Here is a 25498-nt window from a genome sequence, read left to right as displayed (position 1 = left end):
CAGTTTATTCAGAACCGGCAGGCATCTGGTGGCTGGGTCAGGACCAATGACTGTGTGGTCAGGACCCACTGGGCTCAACAAACCCATCGCAAAATACATGAGGACAGGCGGAAGCAGGGACCTAGGCGTGCTGACACCTGGCATTGCAATCTGGTTCTATGCTTAGTAATCTAGCTCAGTGGTTCCCAACCTTTTTTCCTTGAAGCCTCCCCGCTTGTATCTAAGAAAGGCTGAGCCCCCCCTTGCCTGCACACACGTACAACAAAACAATAAAGTGATTAATTGCAAATCTTTATTGGCAAAAATTCACACCAATCAGCCTCTAGTTCGCAGAGGTGTGGCCTACAAAGTAGCTACTATATTTGAATGAGGACTAAAAATATATTTTTTAATCGTTGAACAGATTTTGATTATGAAGTAATGCTTTGTGCTTTGTTCATGATTTTATTTAAGATGTGCAAATCTTGACAGTCTCAGGGCAGACAAAGCCTCGCGCAACCCCAGCTATCTTTGGTGCCCCAGACCCCAGGTTGGGAACCAATGCTTTAGCTCATTTAATGACATGACGCTAAAGAATGAAATGCGAAGTCTTAGACCCCAGTATATGTTTATTTAAAGGGGGCATTAATGATGTGGGATGTAAAAGACTATCCCCACCAAAACAGAGAAATATATTCCTTACCCTGTACTGATAAATCACGTGTTATGAAAGTCAATCGTAGGGAATTGAGCATATGACATTATTAGTTAGTTAATTAAATGAATTATTTGCTAATAAACACTGAACAAAAATATCAAGTGCTGTCTGCCACCTGCCCAGCACAGTGAAAGACCGAGACGCTGTCAAAGGTGATCAACTGTTGAATTAAGTCTGTGACAGTGACAAACTGCAGCCAGGTCAACACCCTGGTGAGGAAGATGAGCTTCCATGAGATGGTGAGACGGTTTCTAAAAAGTCTTTGGTTACCCAAACATCTGTTGTAACAGCTCTCTCGATGGTCTTACACCATCTTGCAGCTGTAGAAGGTGGGTGTAGAGGTCCTGGGCTGGCATGGCAACACATGGTCTGTGGTTGGATGTGCTGTCAAAATCACAGAAATCACATTGGAGAGTATGACGATGAAATGAACATTAGAATCACAGGAAACTGGTGGCCATATCTGCAGTCAGTATGTCAATAGCACACTGTTGTATTCAAATGGGATAGGGGTCAAGATTTACCGAGGCTAAAGCTCAATTGTTGTCATTAAAAAAAAATACAGTGAAGTCAATACAGGGTCACAGGCTATTTGGCAAAGACACTTTGCCAAATAGCAAGGACAGACCAATCAAAGCAGCATGGGCTCACACCTTATACTCTGCCATTCTGTCATACGAGCTTTGATACTGGCTCAATGTTCCTGTATCAAAGGGTATTGTCCAATCTCGCGCACTATTATCAGCTAAAGCAAGCTGGCTCTGACTATTCACATCCCTGAACATAAGAGAGTCATCCCGCAGAAGGAGAGGTCACCACTGCTCCACTTCACACTGAATCTGCTGGACGTCTTTGTATCTCCCACTCAGCCTTCATGACTGCAGGAACTGAATTTCTATCATTTTAATAGTATAATCAGAAAGACTGTAGATGATATATTACAGTTAACTGCAGCCACTATCAGATATGACACGTCAAATACAGAGCTGAGATGCTAGTAAATAAAAATACGATTTATCAGCAAAATAACTTTAAATATTTGACTGACTAAATTTGAAAATTAAGTCAGGGTTTAAACATTCACCATCACCTTCATGTAGCTGCTGATAAACACTGCATAGAAACCATCAAGGCTGCAGCACGTGCTCCTTAACCTAAAATCTCCCCTCACAACATTAAATCTCCTTACTGACACCTGCTAGTGGTGGTCACGTGAGGGCGCAGCGTAAACGCAGCAGAAGTGCGTCCTGGACTTGGCTTCAGTAAAGTGCACTGAGGGACGCATGGAGCTCCACAGACTCACTAACTTTGTTCTGTGGCGCAGCGCGCATGCACGCAGAAGAAAAGAGTGAGGAAACAGCTGCGCTTTTCTCCAGACATGCGGATTTAAATCTATTTTAAGAAACTACTTTTTCCTGTTTTTTATTTATGTTCGGCAAAGTTTAACAAACAATCACGATGGAGTCTGAGGAGAGTAAGATCTCAGTGTGGGTCTGCCGGGAGGAAAAGCTCGTGTTCGGACTGTCGAAGCGCACAACCTGCGCTGATGTTGTCAAAGTGCTTCTGGATGACCAGGACTCGCAGCACGGTCTCTCCACAGCTCCGCTCCCCGGAGGCTCACAGCCTTACTGCATCGTGGAGAAATGGAGAGGCTTCGAGAGGATTTTACCCAACAAAACTAAGATCTTACGGCTGTGGGTTGCGTGGGGAGAGGAGCAGAGCAACGTGAAGTTTGTGTTGGTGAGAAGCGAGGCGTCTCTGGCGAACCACGGAGCCCGGAGCGCAGAGGCGCGCGTGGTGCCCAGCAAACACAGTCCCTGTGAAACCAAAGGGCCCGCGCGGTCTCCCATGGGTGGCATCTCGCCTGAGAAGCAGCGCCGGATTGTGAGGAAAGCTTTCAGAAAGTTGGAGAAGATGAATAAAAAGAGAGCGCGTGCGGCGCACAGGGACGCTTCCTCTGCGGAAAAGATGGAAACTTTGGTTCATCTCGTGATTTCTCAGGATCACACGATCCGCCAGCAGGTTCAGAGGATTACTGAGCTGAACGCAGAGATCGAGAGTTGCGAGGCGAAGGTGCATTTCGACAGAATAAAGAGACACGGAGTTAATTATGTGCAGGACACGTATTTAGAGGAGGCTGCTGCAGCCTCCAGCAGGGACGGTGACAAACTGTGCTCAGCTGAGACTGTTGCAAAGTTTGAGGAGTATGTCCTGCAGTGTGAGGAGGTGGTCAGACTGCAAGAGGAGCTGTGGGAGCAGGAGACCCTCATAGACATCATCACGCAGCAGATACAGGAGGAGCTGAACCAGCGCTGGATGCAGAGGAGGAGAGAGGAGCTGCAGAGCCAAGACGCAGAGCCCGGAGAGGGCGCGCTGCCCATCCCCGGCACCGAGGCGGACACAGCGTCAGAAAACGAACTGCTTTTGGGAGGAGAGAGGATCAGGACGCAGCTAGATGTGAGTTTATACATCGGTCTGCGCCTCAACACGGATTTGGAAGCTATTAGGAGCGATTTAGAGATGACCGAGGAGATTTGCGGGGCGAGGGAAAAGGAAATGAGGGATTTGTTGGAGAAAGTGAACACTTTGGACATAGAGGAGGGGGCACACTGTGAGGAGAGATGTAAGCACGGGACAGATGATGAGACGGGGATGATGAGCACTTTGGAGAGGAAGAGTGAGTGGGTGGAGCAGGCCAGGGGTCTGTCAAAAGCTCACAGTGTGAATGACGACGACTCAGACACTGGCTTAAGTTCTCTGCACAGCCAGGACTCAGACAGCCAGCCTGTGTGGGAGTCTCTGGTGTAAAATGTACCAGGTTTGAACTGCAGTCTCAGGGATCAATTACTCTGAAAGAAATGGATTCACTTCTGTGCTCGTAGACCTTTTCTTTGTATGGCACCATGATAATCCCCAAATGTTCCTATATTTTATATCATCCTTCTTAATCTGGTTTTAGAGCTACACTTCAGGGTAACAAGTGTTAATCCCACCATGGGAGATGCTTTTTGGACATAAAAATAAAAACTGTTTCTGAAGATTGAGTTCATTTGTTCCACTTTTCTGCAGGGTTCAAGTTCAGGGAGGACATCTAAGAAATACCCTCTTTGGTAAAAGCGTCATCTCCAGAGCGTCCCCCATGCTTACACACACCTCAGCGACTGCAGCCAAAATACATACGAGCAAAATGTGTGAGGGACGAGTCTGTCGATTGTGATAAACAACATGTCAGCTTTCACCGTGACCCAGACAGAGTGATAAAAACAGAAGTCATAACAGTATCTGAAGTCAAAACAGGAGCGCACAGCTCTAACAGGGGCAGAAATGACCTCTCTCACACAGCGACAGTGTGTCCGATAGAGAGACACAAACACTGAGTGCTTTGTTCACCAGATGATTGTGTGTCCTAATGCAGAATGATAAACAATATCTTCTGAGTCCCTTCACAGAGCAAAAACAAGGATCAGGGACAACTCTTACATAAAGACAACGCTTCTTTCAGCTCAGACATTATGTGTTGGGAGGTTTTGGTCACATAACTTAAACACTCAATAATTCCACTGTGAGAACATTTTGCTGACACACACACACAATCTGCACACTGTGATCTTCTGAGGTCAAGAAGAATTTCTTCCCTTTTTGTGCTCTCTTTCCCGTCACTCTTCACTTACTCATCATCATTCGCTGACATCCAATAACATCTCTCAGAAAACATTTGTGGTATATTTGAGGTTCTGCTGATCTATCTCAGCTGACCTCATCATGGTGTGCAATAAACTGTTAAACACAATCATTCATCTTGCAGAGCAGAGATTAAGAGGTGTCAATAAAACAGGCCGTCATTGGTCGTGAACTGAAAGCACTTTAAGGGCTCCGACAGTCTTCTGAGGTCATCATGCAAATGATAATGTGGCCCACTGACTGTCTTTGCTCTACAAGGACAATGATATCTAACGGTGCACTGATCCATTATGCCAGATTAGTATGACACTGATACTGACCTTAGTGGATCAGGCAGCGGCCATGATGTTACCATTTCATTTAGCATTTACAACATGATGAGACTGAACCGCATTAAACACAGTTTATTTGTCAATTTCATTAAAAAACTCCCCATTTCCTCTTTCAGGTATATTTATGACAGACAGCTCAGTGAAATTATTCCATGACACACACAAAAATCCCACATCAACAGCAACATTAGGCACAGTACTGATTTACCCCTTGATAGACTCGCCCATGTGCTGCCTTTTAACGAAATACACAGGTAGTAATGTATACTTTTGTGTTGTCTTGTGTATCGCTGTGTCTCAGGAGTTGTATTCCTACTTAATAGCTGTATTGAATTATTCGTGACCACAGGAGGAATAAAAGATGAGGAAAGTGGTTTCTCAGCAGATACAGTGACTGAGTGACACAGCAGAAGAGAAAGTGTTACGTAACTCTCATATGTGTGAGTATCAGAGGATCATTTGTGTTCCCAGAGTACCGTGTTACACAGAGATGCTTATTATCACAATGAGATTTTCACTATGTACCCCTCAGAGGAATTATTATAATCCCTGAAGTGCAATAATTCAGACATGCGATCAAAATTCCTTTCTCTATTATTAGTAACATTAAAAAATAACTATTAAGTGGCAGAGTTTAAACAAGGATGCACACAGCTGGGAACACAATCAGAGCCTGAGGCAAAGCACAGAGCGACACTGAGCACACAGCATTCAAAACTGGCCTTTTTAAAACTGGTTTAATAAATGTTCAATTGAAAACTATGTCGGAGAATAATATAATTATATTTAATATCAAGCTAGATGTCATATTAGTCTAACACATGTATAAGTCATTGTAAATCAGACACAGAGAGCGACAGCAGCTGCAGTAAGAGTTTACAACCTACTTGGTAGTTATGGTTCAGTGGTAGAGTCGGTCGCCTTTCAATAGGAAGGTCGGAGGTTTGATCCCCAGCTCCCTCAGGCTACATGTCGAAGTGTCCTTGGGCAAGACACTGAACCCAAAATTGCTCCCAGTGGCATAGCCAACAGGTATGAATGTGATAACTGATTGACAGTTGGGCACTTTACGTAGCAGCCTCTGCCATCAGTGTGTGAATGGGTGAATGTGATATGTAGTGTAAAAGCTGCTTTGAGTGTCGCAAAGACTAGAAAAGCGCTATATAGGTACAGTCCATTTACCATATTGTATCCATAAGCTCTAAAGAGCAGGCAATCTTGTCATTATCATTGTTTTTTTTATTGTATTTTTATTTAATAGTATTGAAACAACATCCCAACAGTCCAGATGGACAAACTATGATTATGGCCATATTGTAAGGAATGCTCTATGATGGACATCTGAACTGCTTTAGTGTTTATTGCAGCAGAGAACTAATATGATGAGCATGCTCCAGGCCTTTATTGTTAACTGCTGTGTCTACATCTGCTCATGTGTCTGTGTGCGCTGAAGGGTTTCTGTGTCGCTCTGCAGCTGAGCGCTTTCTCACAAATGGACAAATAGGAAATGAACTGAGTGCAGATGAGCTGTGTCTTAAAGGGGAGGAGAGTGAGGGATGTGAGTTTTGGGTCCACGCATTCCTAGTTACTGGACAGAATTCAACTGTCAAGCAAGTTTTAAATAAAATTAAAGAAATGCAGATAATTCATGTTTCTGGTTTGGAGCCAATACACTGGGCTTGTTACAAAGCATCATTTTGTTTAAAGATGTATATGCTTTAAGAAAGCCAGTACTACACCAAAAAACAAAGTAGAAGAAGAGGAAGTGAACAGGAAACAAGCGAGTTGCCTTTACCTTCCCACCCAAATATAGGGAGAAAAATATAGAGACATCCTTAGGAATTGTTTTCCATTGATAACGTGTCAGTTATGTCAGCTACTAGCATGTTACTAGCATGACAAAAAAGGAATGCAATGATTCTAATGCAGATGGATCTGGATGTTTCAGTGGAAACAACTGATAAAACATGCGAGTTAAACGCTCGCTATGTTAAAACTTTTTTGACATATCCCATTAATTGCATTAAAACTTTTTCAACAAGTGAGCGTAAAAACGTTTTGGTGCGATTGAGAAAGTTTCATCAAACGTTCATGCAGCTTTTCTGAGGCAATACTGCAAAATGCACTAAATACATTTATGGAAACAGGACTACACAAAGACAGAAGTACGCACACACACCTTAGGGCCACCTTAAGGGTCTTTGTTCTTTGAATTTAGGGCAGCATCATTATCAAACAAGGAGAAGTACTGTATTACACGTCCTGTGAATGGCAGCCTTCCTTCCTCCTGACTCCTCTCATGTGGCTCTCTTTTCATTTGTTACACAGGAACATAAATTAGCCTGACCTGACAGAATAAACCCTTTATCTCGCATGCGACAAGTGCAAATGTAATACCACCTACATTATTCTCAGAGGAAAACACGAGCACATTCCTCGTCTTTTGTTTCACAGGTGGAGTCTGTGTGGAGTGTTTCCCACATCGCTGAGTGGGGTTGCATAAATGTCAAGTTTGGATTATCTGGAGTGTCCCCAGAACGCTGGAGCCACTTGAGAGGAAACTCAGGAATCTGAAGAGTCCTCCTCGGAAGCTGTTCTTTAAGCCGGTTTTATTAGAAGAGACAAAGGTTTTGAGGAATGTCAGTCATAGTTTTAGCATTTTTCTCTGTAGGATGCAGTCAGAGCTTTCTGCAGACCGTCTGATAGCCACTTTGCCTCCATAATTACACAACTAATATTAAATATTCTCTTTCTTGTTGAAACTTCCTGGCACGTACATAAACATACACAGTTCACATCCGCGTTCAAGCCAACAAAACATACCAGAACATAACAAAGAAGATGTCACAGTCTTTGTTCCGGGGTCATTGCTGGGTTCAGAGGTCATGTTATCAGAGGTTAAAGTTACTGAAGCATTGCTGCCATCTGACTCTCTCTGCCGGGGGGGTCATGAAGGTGAGCAGTAGGGGAGCAGGAGGCAAAAAAGGAAGCACGCTTTAAGCAGCAGGACTCCCAAACTCTGGCTCTCCATGGAGCGAGCAGAGGGGTTTATTAGGTGGTGTACGAGCATCAGAGGACCAGAGGTCTCTGCACGGCCACTAAATCATCATGTCACCTAAGTTAACTTCATAAAGAGCCGTGAGACTATTTCCATGCATCAACTCTTTCTTAATGAGGAAGTGACATCCTGAAGGATAATCCCTCCAGAGGAGACTTTCACGTGTCAGCAGGTGGTGTGTTTACATACATTCTGATGATTTCGTCTGAAAAGGGCATTACTCAAGTTAGCGGCTCAAACTTAATGGCAGAATTAGGAGACCTGGATTACTGGTCTGCATACATAAATCTGGATGTAAAGAAAAGAGAATTCTTCATGCAAACACCTGCAAAGTTGTCTTTCTAAAAAGACAGCAGCAGGGCTTGAAAAAGAGCAAATTAAACAACTCGCTTGATGTTTTGTGAGCATTTTATTTATTTGAACATCAAAACAGGTTTATAATCTCATTTTTAAAGGGTTGTATTCAAGGGCAAAAATCCTTTGTCCCACTAGCTAGCAGAAGCTAACAGAAGTTGTATTTACAACACGTGACAATAATTGAGCTGTATACTAATGAACTGTACTTATATAAATGGACTGTACTTATATAGCGCTTTTCTAGTCTTGCGACCACTCAAAGCTGCTTTTTACACTACATGTCACATTCATCCATACACACATTCACACACTGATGCTGGAGGCCTAAGTGCCAATCTCCAATCAGATCTATGCCCATTCATACAGCGATGGCTATGCCACTGGGAGCAATTTGGGGTTCAGTGTCTTGCCCAAGGACACTCGGCATGTGACTGTAGCAGTCAGGGATCGAACCGCCTACCTAAGGATTAAGAGAATCTACCACTGAGCCACAGTCGCCCAGTGACTGAATGGATTTACACAATGTTCGACTCCCCGTCTGTGACCATTTGCGCATGTCATCCCCAACTCTCTCTTCCTGTCTCTCTTCAGCTGTCCTATTAAATAAAGGAAAAAGCCAAAAAAATAAGGGGGGTTAAGGAAAAAGCATTGTTTCTGTTTTTGACAGAAAACAGAAGACAAGAATAGATTGCCCACTAAGAGCTGAAGATCAAACAGTTTAGCACTTTGTATGTAGTATTTTGAAAAGCTGAATCTCTTGTGCTATGTTTGTGTTTGCATTCATATATTTCTTGTAAAGATTTTTATCTGGCATCAGTGAGGTAGTCAGTGAGTAAAATTTTTCATAGTGTGGAGAAACAGAGTAAAACCGTTCTTAAAAGAGGATTGAGGTAATGTTTAAATACCTTCAATAAATAATGATTTGTAACTCACATAACTATGACTTGATTTGGTCAACACTTCTTCAAACTACATCAAACTGTGAGGAGGAAGAAAAATCACTCAGTTTAATTCATTAAACTGAATATAGTATTTTTTTCTGTGGTCAAAGTAAATTCCTTGCATGTCAAGAAAAAACTGTCCCTCTCTTAATGGCACAACCTGCCAGACTTCACTAATCCCTGGAATGTGTCACTTTGTGTTCCTGGGAGCTTTTGTCCGCTCTCAGAGAGTGATCCGCCATGAAGTCACTAATGAAGGTATTGACTCGAGAGCCAGGACTTCAATACCAGCGCTGAGGTGTGAGCCGCTCAGAAAGCACTTGGCCTGCTGCTAACAGACCGGGGCCGCCAGCGTGCGCTCATTAGACCTCATTGTGCCCGTGGCAGGTGTGTTAATCCTGTAAGGCCGGGTGCTGACCCTGGGACCTCATCAGTGGGATACTGTACAACCTCTTTCTGAGTATTTCAAGGCCTGTCACCTCCTGTAGGAGTAGACGTAGCCCAGATCTGTCACCAACAGGCTCATTACCCTCCAATAACCTTCTTAAGAGGAGCTAAATCACAACCAGTTGAGAGACAGAGTTTAGGACAAGCTAATACTACTCTACAATCACAGAATATCACAAAACCCATCCAAACTGATGTTATGGATATTTAACAAAGTCACATAGTCATTCATAAAGAATCACTTCTTTTTTGGTATAATTTCCCTTCTTGAAAATCAAAGAATTGATGATTCATCCCACAGGGACACAGATATTGTCACATCACACCAAAGCAGACAAACAATTTTTAAGGCTCTTGAAACTATGATTAATAATACGACAAATGCTTTGTCTCCAGATGAGAGGCCGAGTTTCTAAGAGTCAGATGACAGAAGATTTATTAAATATGACGTGTTGGCTGTGTCGGGCCTTGTCCACTCATTCATTTTACTACTGTCAATACTGGGCAGTAAACTGAGAGCATTTGCACCACCAACACTGCCAGATGTCAAGTCACACAACTGAATCTAGAGGATTGCACTGTGGGATTTTTAGTAGAGACAAGTGAAAAGACCATGGACACTACTCATAGACCTTGATCAGAGACCAGGCGCATCAACCTGCTATTTTTGTCAAAGCCTGGAATTTTGAAAGGATTTAGGATTTTATTAGGATCCCCATTAACTGATGCAGAACATCAGCTTTGGATGATAAATGATTGCTGTAATACTGGGCAACTACCAAATCCCTTGTCCTAAGCAAAGAAGGCCTCATCCCCAACTCAACAAATTAGGAAATTTACACCCTGAGACCATAGCCAAACAATCTCTGCTGCGCTGAACCTTAACACTTCTTATCCTAAACTCGTCATGGCTTTGTGAAGTGTGGTGTGAAGTAAACGTACAGAACTGTAACTTTTCATCTGATTAAACAATGAGCAATACTACAAAAACTTGCTTAGTACTTTTGCATTCTAGATTGAAGTACTTTCAACTGGAGGCAATCGGAGCAGTCCTGAAAAGTCTTCGGGCACTCTGGGCACATTAATAGCTCGCCCCCTAAAGAAACTACCTTGAAAAAGATGCCTCTGGCTGCAAAATACACCTACTGTTCGAAAGGGCCCTTTTTGTCTATCAAGGAACTTGGAATCCACCCAACAGTTAGAGATACTTGAATCAGGGCTTAAGTGATGGACCAACCCACCAAATGCCCAACCAATATAGCTATCGCTAGGGGAATGAAGCAAGCACAGCTGATATGAAGCAGCTTTAACAAAAGAACCTGGAAGGGCAGAGTCTGGTTGGTTAGTGTTCAGTTTGCTGCAGAAGCTCTCATTACTCTGCCTCTTAGCAAAACCCTGCACAGTTGGCTCATGGGTCCCTGTCTGAGCTTCTTGGTGGCATTACATCTTTTATGTGTTCAACTTTGAAGATGTTTTACTTTACTTGTTTGGGTAATGTGTTGCAAAATGTGCCACACCCATACGTAAAGAAAAGAGAGCTTTATAAAGTATAATATAGCTCAGTGTTGGCTCAGTTATCTCCCTAAACAACACACAGACCTCCTCTTATCGTGTGTGACAGAGGATTTCATGGGTGTGCTTGGTGTATCAGTTACGGAAAAACTCATGAAGACGTCTGGGTGTTTCTGAAATTCACTGAATTACCTTCCTCTCCATAAAAGTGAATGGGTTCTGCTTAAGGCAATTATCACAAGATCTTTTCTCCTCTGTATCACCGTATGGGAGAGTCTGGCCTTTCAGACAATGGGAATGGATTGTGTTGCAGTACTTGTGTGGGTCACGCCATTCCTCCTTTCAAAACATACACACTGTGTACAGTAGAGACTGAAATAGAGTCAAAACAGCAAGGAAGCATGTCAATTTATTGCGTCTGCACAATGCAAAGGATATTTACGAGGATGCAACAAAACCTTCCATAAAATCTGCTGATTACTGACAAGCAATACCTGTAACACACATTTTCACAGCAGACATTTTAAATATGTCTTAACAGGAAAAGCCTGTGTGTAGCTGCTAACATAAAAAATTGCTGAATTGCTTTCCAGTTCTGGTAAATGGGGAGACTTTCAACCATGTTTCAATGAATGTCTACATTACATTTACTTAAAAGGATCTTTGTCCAGCAGCTGATCTGGGCTTGTTGATGATCCGGTGTTAAAGCTAGCCATAATGGGTGTGTCCAGGAACAGGCAAATAATCCCACAATGCAATCAAATGAATGGAAAACATATGGTTGTACGACTTAAAATGCTGATGATTATAAGTGATTAATATCTCACTTTAAAATGGTAATTGCGAAGGAAAAGATGAGTGAAGGTTATAAAACTCAGAGAAGTCCTCTCACTGTAGCAAGTTTCTCCAGTATCCTACTCTCTACTCCCCACATTTCCTGTTTCTCTTCAGCTGACCTATCATATAAAGGCAAACGTCCAAAAAATAATCTTTACTTTTGGCCTTTTCACACTCGTTTAACATGTTACATGTGTATGTCATCATAGCCCACAAAATTAAAAGCTGTAGTGGGTTCAGTCACTGTCCTCTTTATCACTACTTTTCTTATCTGCTAAACTTTTATTGTGGCGTCTCTCAGGGAGGGGCACATGGTTCATCCAGACACTATAGATAATCTCAATGTTAATTCATTTACAGTCCTTATATTTGGTGCAATTTCTCCTCTTCAAAATGTCAAGTTCAGGTATAAGTTAAAACACAAGATTAATTATCATAATGATGTAAAAAAAAAAACAGTTTGGTTACAGTCCAGAATTGAAGCGCTGCTGGGAGACTAAAAGCTCTCACACAAATGTATACAAAAAGTTATTCTTTCTCCATCTTGCATGGTAAAACACTAAAGCTCTTCAGCTTTTGACTGCCTAAGCAAAGTATTAAAAGGCAACAATTATTATGCTGCAATCTGTGTTGCTCCACAGATGGTCTGGGCCTGAATAACAGTCATGCTGATTAGCATTAAGAAACAGCTGACAGGAGCCCACAACAGAGTTCAGTCACACACAGAAACACATTTCTTTTTGATAGAGGAGGGCTGGATACTCTTTGGAGTCAAATCTAAATTGTATATTGTACATCTAGGAGGATGTTACTATAACTAGGAGTTATTTATTTGTAAACACTGTGATAGACTATTTTAAACCATGAAGTCAGTTTTTTTTTTACAGAGTAGAGTCTTGGTGTGAACTCACAAATCTATTTGTCAAACAGAACTTGCCTGATTGCCTTTCATCGTTTCTTCAGTTCTACACGTAACCACTAACGCAGTGCTTTGCATTGTCTTTTTTTAGAGCTGTACTTCTTCTTACCGTTTATAAGGCAGCAAAGCACTATCGGTAAAAAGCTAGAGCATGATATTATATAAAGCTAACAAAAAATGATTTGTGGAAGTGGTCTTGATAGGCCAGCAAAAGTCACACAGCTCTTTAAAGTTCATTTGGAATTGGCAGACACAGAAGGAGCCTTGTTGTGGTTATGACTTTTAAGTGCAATTTTGTATCAAAAGACCTTTCCTTTTAGGGAAAATTTCAATGATAGAGAATGTAATCAGACCAACAGAAATGATCTAACTCTATCTTGAACTATACGTACACACCAGTTTAACTGTCCCCTCTAAGGTTACGTAGGAAATAGCTGCAGAGACGATGCTGATCAAAGAAGCATCAGATCAGTCTAGACTCTGTAGGACTTCAATGACTCTTAATAACTTAATAAACTTCATCTTGTTCCTTCAAGGAGAAAATGTTAAAAGAAACACTGAAAGACTGCTCCACATTAAGATAAAAATGTCTTCTCAGTGTAAAATAAATATCTGCCAGACAGGAGGGCACATTTGGCACTCAGGTGCCAGCCTCCTGAATAAGATAAAGGGTGCAGCATACTTTGAGATGAAAAGGGGTGTTGTTGTGAAAACCAGCCATCTGGACATCTGTGGAAACGTGCTAAACTAAACTAGAAGGAGAAACTTTAAAAGGAGAAACATTAAATGAAGTTTGCCTTTGTGTTTTCTTTCATTATTCATTATTTGACTGACATTCATGTAATTTTTGTAAGTGTAGTGTACATTCACATTTTTATTTAAGTGAGGAAAGGCTAAGTGTAGCAAGGTATATGGGGAAATGTCCATTTCTGGGACATTTAACTACAGGTGCCAGACTGAGGCCAGGTGTTAAATATACTTTAAAATGGCTCATTTTAACAGAAAGTTCAAAAGTACAAGGTAGGACAATGTGGTATTCTACCAACAAAGCTCCTGACAGTATATTACATAGCATATAACAATTTAAATACTTAACTTGATATTGATAATTTAGAGAACAAAACGATACATATATAGTTATGTGACTTGCAATGCGTTATTTTTTGTATCCTCTTTAGGCAAACAAGACTGTGGCTAATAATGCTATCTGCAGGTTATTCTCTTAAATCTGTCAAGTGATTTCTCAAAGCCCAGTTGATGATCAAAAAGGCAAAAATTACGAACTCAAGGACTTCAAAAAAGCAGTTGACAAACACATGGGGGACATCACTGTGGCTATGTCCATTACTTTACAATTACATTAGATTGCCAATTTTGGTTGAAAATAGACTGAAACAATTAATCTATTATCAACACAGTTGCAGTGCTGTTGTTAGTTGTTAAAGCTTATTGTAAGTATGCACAACGGCTTGAATACAACAAAAGTTGATAGCAACTAGCAGAGCTTCACAGGCGCACAAACCACTGACCTTCAATAGCCTATAAAAAACAAATAAGACAAATTTGGGGACACTACACATATTTCAAAGCCCATATGTCCGTTTATCTGTAGGTGTAGACAGCAGCAATAACACACCAGCTTCAGTGACAAGATAAGGTAACAAACATGGTGCAGCAGCGAATACATCTAACAAAACATCACCAAGAACAAAGCAACTAACCTCATTTGACGTGAAGGCCGCTTTCCTCTGGTGCTGTCAGGTTACTACATCGAGTGCGCTTGTTGCTATGGTGTCGTCATCTCCTCCTCCATCTTCGCTAGCTAACCTGTAGCTAACTAGTAGCCTATTTCAAAACAACGGGAACGAAAGCATTAGCATAGCAACAGTGGAAAACAGGCTAGCTTGTTACATTAAATATGTTGTTTCTTGTTCTGTAAATTTAAGTTTCTGTGACGCCAAAGTGCGACGGTTCACCTGACGGTTTATCTTCATTAGAGGGACCACATCCAAGGTTTGATAATTAATGTTTCATTAGCTTCACCTGGATTCAACTCCGCCTGCCGGACCGGAACCGGTACCGGAAATAAAGGTGTCTGTTAAAAAACAAAACAACAACAAATAGTAAAAACGTATTATTCACAGGAAATTAAAAATAATGAACAAATCCTCACATTAACAGGGCTCATTAAATGTTTTTGTATCGACAATAGCCTATAGGTAAACTATTATCAAAATAGTTGCCAGTTAGTTTTATGTTAATCCACCAGCCGCAACTAATTGTTTTAGCTGTCTTCTTCTACACTGAAAGATAGTGGGCTATAATTCGTAACTATACATTATATTTTATTAGGCCCTGAACTTACAATTAACTTAAGCTGTCAGACAGTTGTGGCTAGATGAGTAAAATGTAAAATTTAATTCTAAAAGGTTGAGTAGAAAATAGTGCCATGGTAAGCAGAGATTCAAATATAGTAGGCTACAAATAGATACACCTGCTTTTACCTTTGCATGGGTTATGAACATTATGGCAAGTAGGGCTTTCTGATAATCATCCTGGTTAAGGATAAGTAAGTCTAGTCAGGTGATTGATAGGACAAGGACAGAAAAAATCATGCTCTGGCATCGGTAGAATTTTAGAACATTTTTATGTAAAAATGAATCCATTCAAAACATTATACCAAATAGGCCTACATCAGCAGAAAGAATCAGATAAGTCAGATAATTCAAAGGACAGAGTGAGAAGACTACAAGCATTTATCTCTTAGCGTAAACATTTAGTCATAAGATTTAGTTTTGACTAGTTTTGATCAGTTAACTATGTGATTCACTTTTATTTAATCAACAACCACACAAATTTCAACAGCGTGACTTGGAAACACACAAAGAGACTTCAGTCAGCGTCTGATAAGGTATGCCAAATTTCTCCCAAAAACCCAAACATGGCAAAAAACTGGTCTTCTTATTTTGGTTCTTGCCTTGTGACTCACTCCTGACAGAGGAAGTGGTTAGACTGAGGTTTCATGATAACAATAAAGCAGTCTTTAAAGGTTTGGCCAAGAGTTTACACCAAAGACATAAAAGCAGGTTTGGAAATTCCAACCACAAATCACAAATGATCTTAAAAAACCTAAAGTACTGAAATCCAAATACAGACCTGCTCCAGTGTGTTTGTTGCTAAGCTCACTTACACTCTTAGAGGACAAATGAACGTCCTTTAAAACCTCTTGACACTCTTGCACACATAATGCACACAATGCTGTTAAAAACATCGCACTGCCCTTATAATCACATTTACACAATTATATTCCACAGCAGAGTATCAGCCCATTAGCACATTTTGTCTCAGATTACTTTTGTCTCACTTTGACATTTGACCTTTTCCACGTCTCTGGTTTCACATTGAGTTGCTGTGTTTGTCTTTATTCTCTTTTCATAAACAAGCTTATAGATTGCTTCTGGCCATGTTTTGGTTACAGTAAACTGACAGGAAAGCAGACTATATTCATTAAAAAAAAGCTAGATATTCCATAATTCTGCATGCTGCCTGGTTTAGTCCTTGGGAAACACAAGATATAACAGAAACTAACAGAGCTGCATTTCTGTGTTTAAGCAAAGTGTAAAGACGCTACTTTATATAAGTCATAGGATAGCTAAACGTATTGAGGTAGCAAGCAACTGGATGGGAAAAGTGATTAAAAAAAATTAAAGGATACAACAACTCGTTATGTAGTTTTATGAGGTCAAAGGTTTGATGTCAAACACAGTAGGTTATCAAGCATAAACCTGCTTGGCTACATACCATCAATCACATGTAGTCAATGCAAAATGCTTTTAACTGTTTCCTTCACATGTACATTTCCGGCATTGATTATTATTTTATCTTGTGTTTGGCTTTAAATATCATGAATCGTGTGACCTTTCAAGGCACTTTGCTTATTTCTCTCTGCTCTCATATTGCATCCACTCACTAGGTTTTTATCTGCTGAGCAAACCTAAGCTCATATAACAGGAAGACGTTGTTGTTATCCTGGAATAGAACTGTGAGATGGTTGCTATTTACTGCGGGAAACACTATAAATAACAACATGTGTGTGCTCGTTTCATTCAATTACAGAGAAGACTTTTATTTCAGGATTCAGAAAATGCTGCTTTAATACAGGCCGCACATTTTATATTAGATTTTACACGTGTCAGTGTGTGGTCTGCTGACACTTTATCCCACAAAGAGAGCAGATGGTTGGATTGGCTTGGAGATAAATAAGGTGTTATGTTGCATGTTAACATCTCTCTGTCTGAATTTTAATTGGATTTAAGACACCACAGCCTGTCCTCGCCCAGCTGTTAAAAGAGGAGGAAAACAGCAAAAAGGAAAATATTAGCTTCACAAGTCAGTCCTGAATGCTTTTGATTCGTAGCTTTAATACTGGCCACCTCCTCTCTTTATACCACAGCCCACCTATGATATAAATCTACTTCCAATCTCATTATGGCAGACCATATCTTCCCTGTATCACTTTTTGTATTCCGTGTGTGACATATGGTTATGACTTCAATCCTGTGTCACTTTAAGGCTGATTAATGTCTCTTCATTTTTTCTGGATACAATTAGAGGTTTGAGGGCGTCCTGTCCAAGATGAAACATATTAAGTTAAGCATAAACATCATCCCCAAACAACTTGTTGTCTTGAGAAACTAAACAGGGAGGAGTGTCTGGGAAACCAAATGCTAAGTGGATCTACGTTATAATAGTAAAGGTTGCATGCACTTAATGTGAGTTTAGACAAAAGCATTTGCCAAATGTTATGTAATGTAAAAGTACAAGGCGGTTGCAACCACAGAATATTGATGATAACACTAACTGGGAGCTGGTTTTGTGGGCTATGAGACGCCACAAAGTCTCTCTGGCAGCAGGAGTCCTGGGTTTCTGAACTCAGTGACCTCTGTGTGTAAACTGGAGAGACCCCTGGACTGGATGGAGTCTGACTCTGAAACTGAGGCTGTGCCTGAGGATATTTTCTATTAATTTTTTTTACAGTGATTTTGGATATCAACATCTGCTTGTGCACAGAGACGCCTAGTGGACTCACAGCCACATGAGCAATAATAAGCCAGGACTGGGCCTGTCTTATTATTACTATGATAAACAGTATTTCTGTCAAGATGGCGCCGCGGATGGCAGCCTCGGTACTGCCCTCTCTAGTACTTGTGGTTGTTTTTGTCTTTTAGTTCAGTAAATAAGATTGTTCACCTCATTGTATGGACACACCTTTTAGTCATATAAATATCATCCCTCATCTGACAAGACTCTTTGTACACTGTTTTTACTGTATATACTGAAAACACATCTACCTCATGCCATCTGTGACATCATATTCATGTTATTTCAGCATCCTTTGCACTCTTCATCATTGCACTATTGACTCTCGCAGCTTGTATATTAGTACATTAGTTTAATATTTAATGTTTGATGCTTGTACATGCAGAGCGAAGTTAAACCAAGTCAAATTCCTTGTATGTGTACATACCTGGCCAATAAAGCTGATTCTGGGAACTGTGCAGTCAGAGAGGGCAGTCTGACAGCCTGATTAAAGATATTCCTACCCAGATCTGTCACATTGCTTCCAAGTTAATAAACTGTATAACATGTTAGTTAAGAAAATGCAGGTATTAGTATTTTTTGCTTAACAGGCCAATCATAAATGTAAAAGAAACACCTTTTTAAATCTGTATACATTGAAGTTACAGTAATTCAATTAGTGTATTTCAGTTAATCTGTTTGCTGCACTCTGCTGCCAGCATGTGGTGAGAGGAGGTGATGGGCTGCTGAAGAGTTGCGTTTGAGACAACTTTATTTATCCCAGAGGACAATTTAGTTTCACAGCCTACCGAGTCACATAAAAACAAAACAAACACAATGCCAGCAGCACTCAGAGGTCATGAGGTCACACTACAACAATACAAGCGTCTGACAGAAGAGAAAGGCCTTTAGATTATTGTACTTCCTGTTTATCAGTAAAAATAGGGCTGGATATTTGTCGACCTTGTCTTCCTGAATCTTTTCACAGTAGCAGAACTACAACAACAACTACAGGCTTACTACCATCACTACTGTTGCTGCTACTTCAAACTATAATAATGATCACACAGTCTGTCTCATTGTCATGCTGGCCAGTTAAATCGCAGCATTAGATGCTCTGGTTTTTATCAAAGAGGGACTATTTACTTTGAAGATTGATTTTTTTTCATCAGGCCATTTATAAAGTAATTTCCTGGAATCATATGACAGTACAGGGAGGACTCATTCTTCAGGGATGTTTGCTTTACTTCAATCAAAAGAGTTTTTATTACTTATTTCTTGTGTCTTTTTATGAAAAGCAAGAACAGAGGAGTCCCCTAACCGTGGGTGTAAACGCTGCATCAACCCCAGCAATATGTTAAAAAGACCTTCAGTTTTAGAGATGCTGTTACATCATAGAAAGAGATGAAACACAGGCTGATAAGTACGTTGTAAAACAGGGATTATACTGTAGTGTTTAGTTATATGATAATGAGTGGGAGGACAAAGGGATGTTGATGCTGACTTTGATAATGTAAAGCAGGAGTGTGTTTACTCCTGCCATTTGTTGAACTTTGATTATTTTCAGACTTTTTGTTCCATCTCTTTATTGTCAGATTCCTCTGTGATACATCTGAATATGTATTTTAACTCACTTTTAAAGGTGCCTCTAGTTTTAAGATCAAAGGGAGAAAATACTTTCTAATTATGTGACAGTCTATTGCAGATTGGACTGTTGGATATCTTGTTACTTGAGCTACAGAACAGCAGCCTTTTACCTGATTACCTGAGATGAAGTTACGTCACATCCTGTTCATAATGTAATTATCAAATGTACAGTGTCTGATGTAAGGCTGATAGGGATCATCAGTGTAATCATTGTTACTGAATCTCTGTTTACAAAGTTTAGACTCCTCAGCTTAAAGGGTCTTACCGTATCTTTATTTATGTAATATTGCTCTTATGTCATATCTGACTCTTGGCCACAGATTCAGGTGTGTTTGCAGTCTATCCAGCAGGTGACTGAGATGTGTGGAGAGCCTCCGCCTCCATGAAATGTTCTTTGTCTGATACGAAGTAAGAGGCAGCTGTCCAAGCTGTTTCTGCTTTTAGTTGTCTAAATGTCTCTTGTGCTCAATTACCCTCCCATTGATACAAGTGTTAATGACCTGATTGTGTTTACGTGATGATTTTTCTTTTCATGGACCTAATGGATTAAAATATGGACATTTCATCCAAGATTAACCGGTTCATGTCGTCACAATCATCCAACCTGATCAGCAACTCCGCTGGATCAACCAGCAAACATCTCTGTCAGAAACGGAGGCGTTTGTTACCGGGGGACTCACAGACAGATAGAAAAGAGATGCAGGGATAAAATGAACAGCTTCATAGACAAGCTGGCATCTTTAGTGCCGAAACGCAAAACTAAATCACATAAAATGGACAAACTGTCAGTGCTGCTGATGGCAGTGCAACACGTGAAGACATTACAAGGTGAGAGAAGGATAGTTTTTGCCGTTAAAGACTGACGATGATTCATATTTAACTTCCTGCTTCTGTAAAACCGGCTCTGCTGCCAAAAGTTACACACAAGTCAATCACAAACCTGCGCTCTCATCAGATCAGGAGCTGAAACAGCTGATACAGAAGGTCGGACTACTGTTGTGGATTTCACTTTAATCTTAATGAAAATGTATGTTTTAAGCTAATTGTTATTCTTACAATGTACACAATATTAAACACTTAATTTGAATCAATATTAAAAGACTAGAAACAGATCTGTGGAAGCACAAAGCCACTGCACTGCCAACTACAAGTGCTAAGTGTTTTCTAAAGTTGGAATGCTGTCCTACACCCTCAAAGTCCAACCCATAATTCAAGTTGGTTTTATTTATGTTTTTATTATTTAAAAATTAAATCCCCCCTTTTTGCCGAGCTTGATGACTAATTCCATCTTATTGTAGTATTGGTAGAAGCTTTTATGCATAACCAAATCCTCAACACAAAAGATTTTAAACATTCATGTTTCTGTTGCAGTCTGCCAGAGCTGTCAGTGTAGCTTTTCCCTGAAACAACTGCTGTGTGATTATTAGAAAGAAAATCCTCTCTGAGGCTGCTAATGTTGGCAAGTCTTTATCTTTGCATCGAAAGCTTTGCTAATACAGTCTTGAAGAAATAGACGTCATGTTTTGAATTGTTGTGTGTACAGATAAGATAAAATTGGATATTTAAAGCTGCTACCATCAATATCTTATAACACATTTTATACTCTTTTATGCATCAGATGACTATCGTGTACGTGAAAGAGATTGCTCAAAGCGATGAACCCATTGAGGATTATCACACGACTCTGCAGTTCCCCAGCTCAAGAGGGCATAAGAGTCCTTCAGGTCATTGTTTTAGTGTATCAGCCAGCAGCCTTTTGATTTCTGCCCACTCTCACTGCTTTAGAGCTGTTTTCAGCTCCTGAAAATCCACTGATGATCATCAAACAACTGACAGACAAAGTACCCAACTAGCTGATGAAGATTGTGGAAAATTTTGCAGCTGAAGAGGAAAGCGAAACAGAGCTTAACAGCAAATAATAATAGTGGACTAAGAATAATTAGCCGGTCACAAGCAGGACTCAGAATAAATGCGCTCACCATATCAACTAACAGGTTTTGAAAGCTTCTTGCACAGCACACAAGTGGCCAAAAATCTGTTAATGCAGGTTTAAAGTATTTTGGGGGTTAGTCATTGGCAAGGAAACAAGGATCAGGAGAGTACAGGCTACAGGAAGTTATGCATTTGTAACTTTAGAACTGAGGAAAGCCGCTGAGATATGGTTTAAATGTAGTTTAGATGGTATAGCTGAACACTTTGGAAAAGTTCAAGGTTCAGAAATGGACATGCAGTTGGTTTAAGAGAATGTGGCTGACGTTGCCAAGGAAAAGATTCTGAACCACTCTGCTGACCTGCTGGCACTATTACACTGACATCAATAAGAGGCTAGAGAATGAATGGATCAAAGGTCGGAGTGTTTTTGCACCACAGATGAAATCTTGTGTTGAGCCACTAAGAGCCTTGGGTGAGCTCTGACTGCATGGCCTACCTGTGAAAATGATCTTGGCCTCTTTCTGTCCATCTCTGTCTGACCTCCTCTGTTGTCCACAGGCAGCTGATGGCTTCCTGTTTGTTGTTGTCTGTGACAGAGGGAAAATACAGTTTGTTTCTGAATCTGTAGACAAGATCCTGAACTACAGCCAGGAAGGTACTGGTCCGTATGTTCGTTATGATAAATGATATTAGAAAACTGTTGAGTGTGATTACATTTGACTTAACTAGTCTGCATTTTGAAACTGAATGCCATTTTATGGATAGTGAATTGTGTGATTTTGTCTAAGATTATAATGTTGTATTTGCACCCTTACATCTTCTTCTGCTGGGTGTCTGTTTGTCTCCAGAGTGACCCGATTGGACGGAGCCTCTTTGATTACCTGCATCTTAAAGACATTGCCAAAGTCAAGGAGCAGCTGTCGTCACCGGTTACATTACCACATGAGAAAATCATTGATTTAAAATGTAATTCTCATTAATACCAAGAGCACTTTGTATGGAATTCAAGTTCGATGTCAACTTCAGACTTTTTAAGATGGAAATGGTGCCAACATAAACAGTTGCATTTGTGAAATTTGATAGCAATATTGTTTGGATTCTAAATCTAAAGTAGAGACAAACATATATCTTTGTAACACTTCAGTAACCATAAATACATTTTTACCTCCAGGGAATATTAGTTTTTTCATCCAATACTCGAAACACCAATTTTTCATATAAACCTATACGTGTAATTTTTTAAAAGGTACCCAGAGAGTAATTCATTTTTATATTGATCCCGATATTGTAACCCCTATATTATGGGACGGATAGATACTTCATCGGGGTTGTAGAGTAAATTAAAAGTGTGATTAAATTTACAACTTGCCATCTCCAATGCTGCCTTTTTTTCCTGTTTCTCAGGTGGTCTTTGAGTGAAGACGGATATTAATCAAAACTCTTTAAGACTTTGTTCTGGGGTGAGACGATCGTTTCTCTGCAGGATGAAGTGTAACCAAAACATGGAAGGTGAAAAGTTTTCCTCCAACTGTTGAAAAAAAAAAATGTTAGCATGCCTTACTTATAATCCACTTATTGTCAAATGAAACAGAATATTGATGGTCACACGTTTGTATTACTTAATAGAATTGACTTCTTGCCTTTATTTACTGCAGATGGTTAGAGCTTCTGCACTATTCACAGCACTGGCTACTTAAACAGTTGGTCCCCCTCTGAGGTGGATCTGGATTAAAATAAGGAGCCGGGCAATGATGGATGTAACGTAGGCTGTCTGGTGGCTGTCGGTCGATTGTGTCCTCACACAGCGTCTCCACTAGTGCAGAATCCGGTGAAGGTCAAGCCCGTGGAGTTTGTTTCACGTCATGCCATTTAATTTACTTGAATTGTGTGCACACATCTCGTCTGTCATGGTTTAGATTTAATTCATTAATCAATGTTTGATCCGATGTCACGGAAATAAAGAGGATAAAAGAAAATATAAAAACATTCCACATTAGTGTGCTCTCGTCATTTCAAGGGCTACTGCCATATTGGCTTATTTACCTGAAGAGCTGCTGGAACTTCAGTTTACAAGTACTTCCACGAGGATGACATTGATCATTTAGCAGACTGTCACAGGCAAGGTATGCATCCTACAGAGGGGACAAAGCAACACTTAATGAACTGTTACAGTCTGATCTGCTCTGCTGGAATTACAATGCTATGTGGCCATGTCTGTAGCAGAACAGAGCAATCGTTAAGAAGCTCATGTGGTTCATTGTACTTCTGGACAGTTCATCCATTACCTGTCCTTGTCCCCTCTGTGCTGTCTGCTGTAAGTGCTGCAGACGAGAGAGAAGATCAATAACAACTGCTACAAGTTAAAAATCAAAGACGGCTCATTCATCACACTGAGAAGCTGCTGGTTCAGTTTTATGAACCCTTGGACCAAAGACGTGGAGTACATCATCACTACCAATACTGTAGTTACGTATGTCAAACTTTCTTTGTTTCTAGTGTCAACATTTATTCAGTATCTTTTTTTTTGATGAGCATTATTTTATGTGTTGTAATAAAATATATAAATATAAACTTAAAATTAAATTTACATGTAGTTTTTTAGGAAATAGATTTTGTGGTTTATTAATAAGAATCGAAGAATCTGCAACCAGGCTAGCCTCTTTATCAGTCTGCACCAAGTTTCGAAGAACTTTTTCTTTTTGACAGGATGATGGCTCTAAATGAAAAGTCAGGAGATAAACCATGAATAACTATACCAAATGTTGTCCCAATTCTGACTAATATTAAAGGGGCAATTCTCCAGTAAAAGCTGGTGTCCTCTGTAATCGTTAGAAGCAATAATATTTGAAATTGGCGCCATAGCTGTGGAGAAAGTTGTACAAACATGGTTCGTGTTTTTGCCCATTCTATATTCCTACAACACCCAGCGTGCATTGCGCCCCTCCCTCTGAAAGGAACAGCCCAGCTTCAGATGCTGGAGTGAAATACTACCGGTTTCCAGTCAGGGACATTAATTGCTGCAGGCACTGGCTCAGAGCAGTACAAAATCCGAAATACAGCGAGAATATACCGGTGGATTGTCTATAATATCTTCAGGTCTGCAGTCTACATTTCAAACCTGACTATTTTGAACGAGACATGACATCAGAGGCGGGCGTCCTAGATTGAGGAAGTGTAGTTTAGCAAGCTCTCTGGCTTCCGCCAGATGGCGCTTTTGACGTCGTCTGGCGGTGGTTTTCCAGGGCCCATTGGAGAAGATGATAGCGTCCTCCAAAGGAACAGAGTGAAATTGCATTTTTTTTCCTACCATAATGGCATTAGCTCCTCATGATAGCATGATAGGACTGAGGTTGAAAATTGGCGAACTGGCCCTTTAATCATTATAAATTATAATTAAACAGATGTGATATTGATAGATAGATTGGTAGAAGTCTTCAACATGCAAGGGCGGCCTGATAATTGGTTAAGAGCTGTTTTTGATGGAGAAGAACATCACTGCCCTGAAAGAAATGACCAGAAAAGTAATAAATAAAATTTTGCAGATTGGTTACTTTCATTAATAACTCCTAAAATACTAATTGGTTTACCCACATCTGGTGTAAAGACATATACTCTGCGATCTTAAAGGGCCAGAATGTGTTGGAGGTGACTGTTCATCTGTGGTGTCTGCAGGTGTCCAATGGGAGGGATGGAGGAGAAGAAGGGAAGGGAAGAGCACAGAGCCGACCAAGCAGAAGACCTCTCAACATCACAGGAGGTGGCAACATCAGGTCAGGCTGAGGAGGAGGTTTCTGAAGCACTGGAGGCTGCAAAGGAGATTAACGCTCTGGGCCTCTGTAGTCAGGAGTATAAGCTTTCCAACGAGAAGTACTGAAACATGTATGGTTATAGAAACTGTAACCCTCATCTTTAATCATCATAGAGCAGCTGCTCTGACACCTGCAGATCTAAAGACATGGCTCAAAGGGGAAACAGTTATATGCTATAAGCTGTTTCTTCATGTGAGGGTCCTCTGTAAGCTCTATTCAGCGGTAACCATCTTAATTTGGGATATATACC

At 40.4% G+C, this 25498-nt stretch overlaps 2 protein-coding genes across 2 annotated transcripts; both read left to right on the top strand.

Annotated features, from left to right (window-relative positions):
* The first annotated feature begins 2155 nt into the window (after positions 1-2155).
* rassf10b (Ras association domain family member 10b) lies at positions 2156-3584 on the top strand. Its single transcript, XM_069663899.1, has one exon. The coding sequence runs from the start codon at positions 2156-2158 to the stop codon at positions 3503-3505; it is 1350 nt and encodes a 449-aa protein (XP_069520000.1). The 3' UTR covers positions 3506-3584.
* Positions 3585-20048: 16464 nt separating this feature from the next.
* On the top strand, positions 20049-25313 carry bmal1b (basic helix-loop-helix ARNT like 1b). Its single transcript, XM_069659816.1, is given in 9 exon segments — positions 20049-20170; positions 20172-20336; positions 20413-20491; positions 21998-22104; positions 22290-22405; positions 22844-22985; positions 23506-23512; positions 23767-23909; positions 25112-25313. Coding segments are annotated over 9 exon segments (1083 nt in total).
* Positions 25314-25498: the final 185 nt, after the last annotated feature.

The sequence above is a fragment of the Semicossyphus pulcher genome, unplaced genomic scaffold, assembly GCF_022749685.1.
Source record: "Semicossyphus pulcher isolate SPU_LCO1_2020_fin unplaced genomic scaffold, fSemPul1.0.p SCAF_1, whole genome shotgun sequence".
NCBI lineage: Eukaryota > Metazoa > Chordata > Actinopteri > Labriformes > Labridae > Semicossyphus > Semicossyphus pulcher.
The sequence above is the reverse complement of the archived record's forward strand: the minus strand, read 5'-3'. Positions and strand labels throughout refer to the sequence as shown.

Excerpts from the sequence above, each read along its gene's own strand:
- rassf10b (XM_069663899.1), top strand. The coding sequence starts at position 2,156 with ATGGAGTCTGAGGAGAGTAAGATCTCAGTGTGGGTCTGCCGGGAGGAA.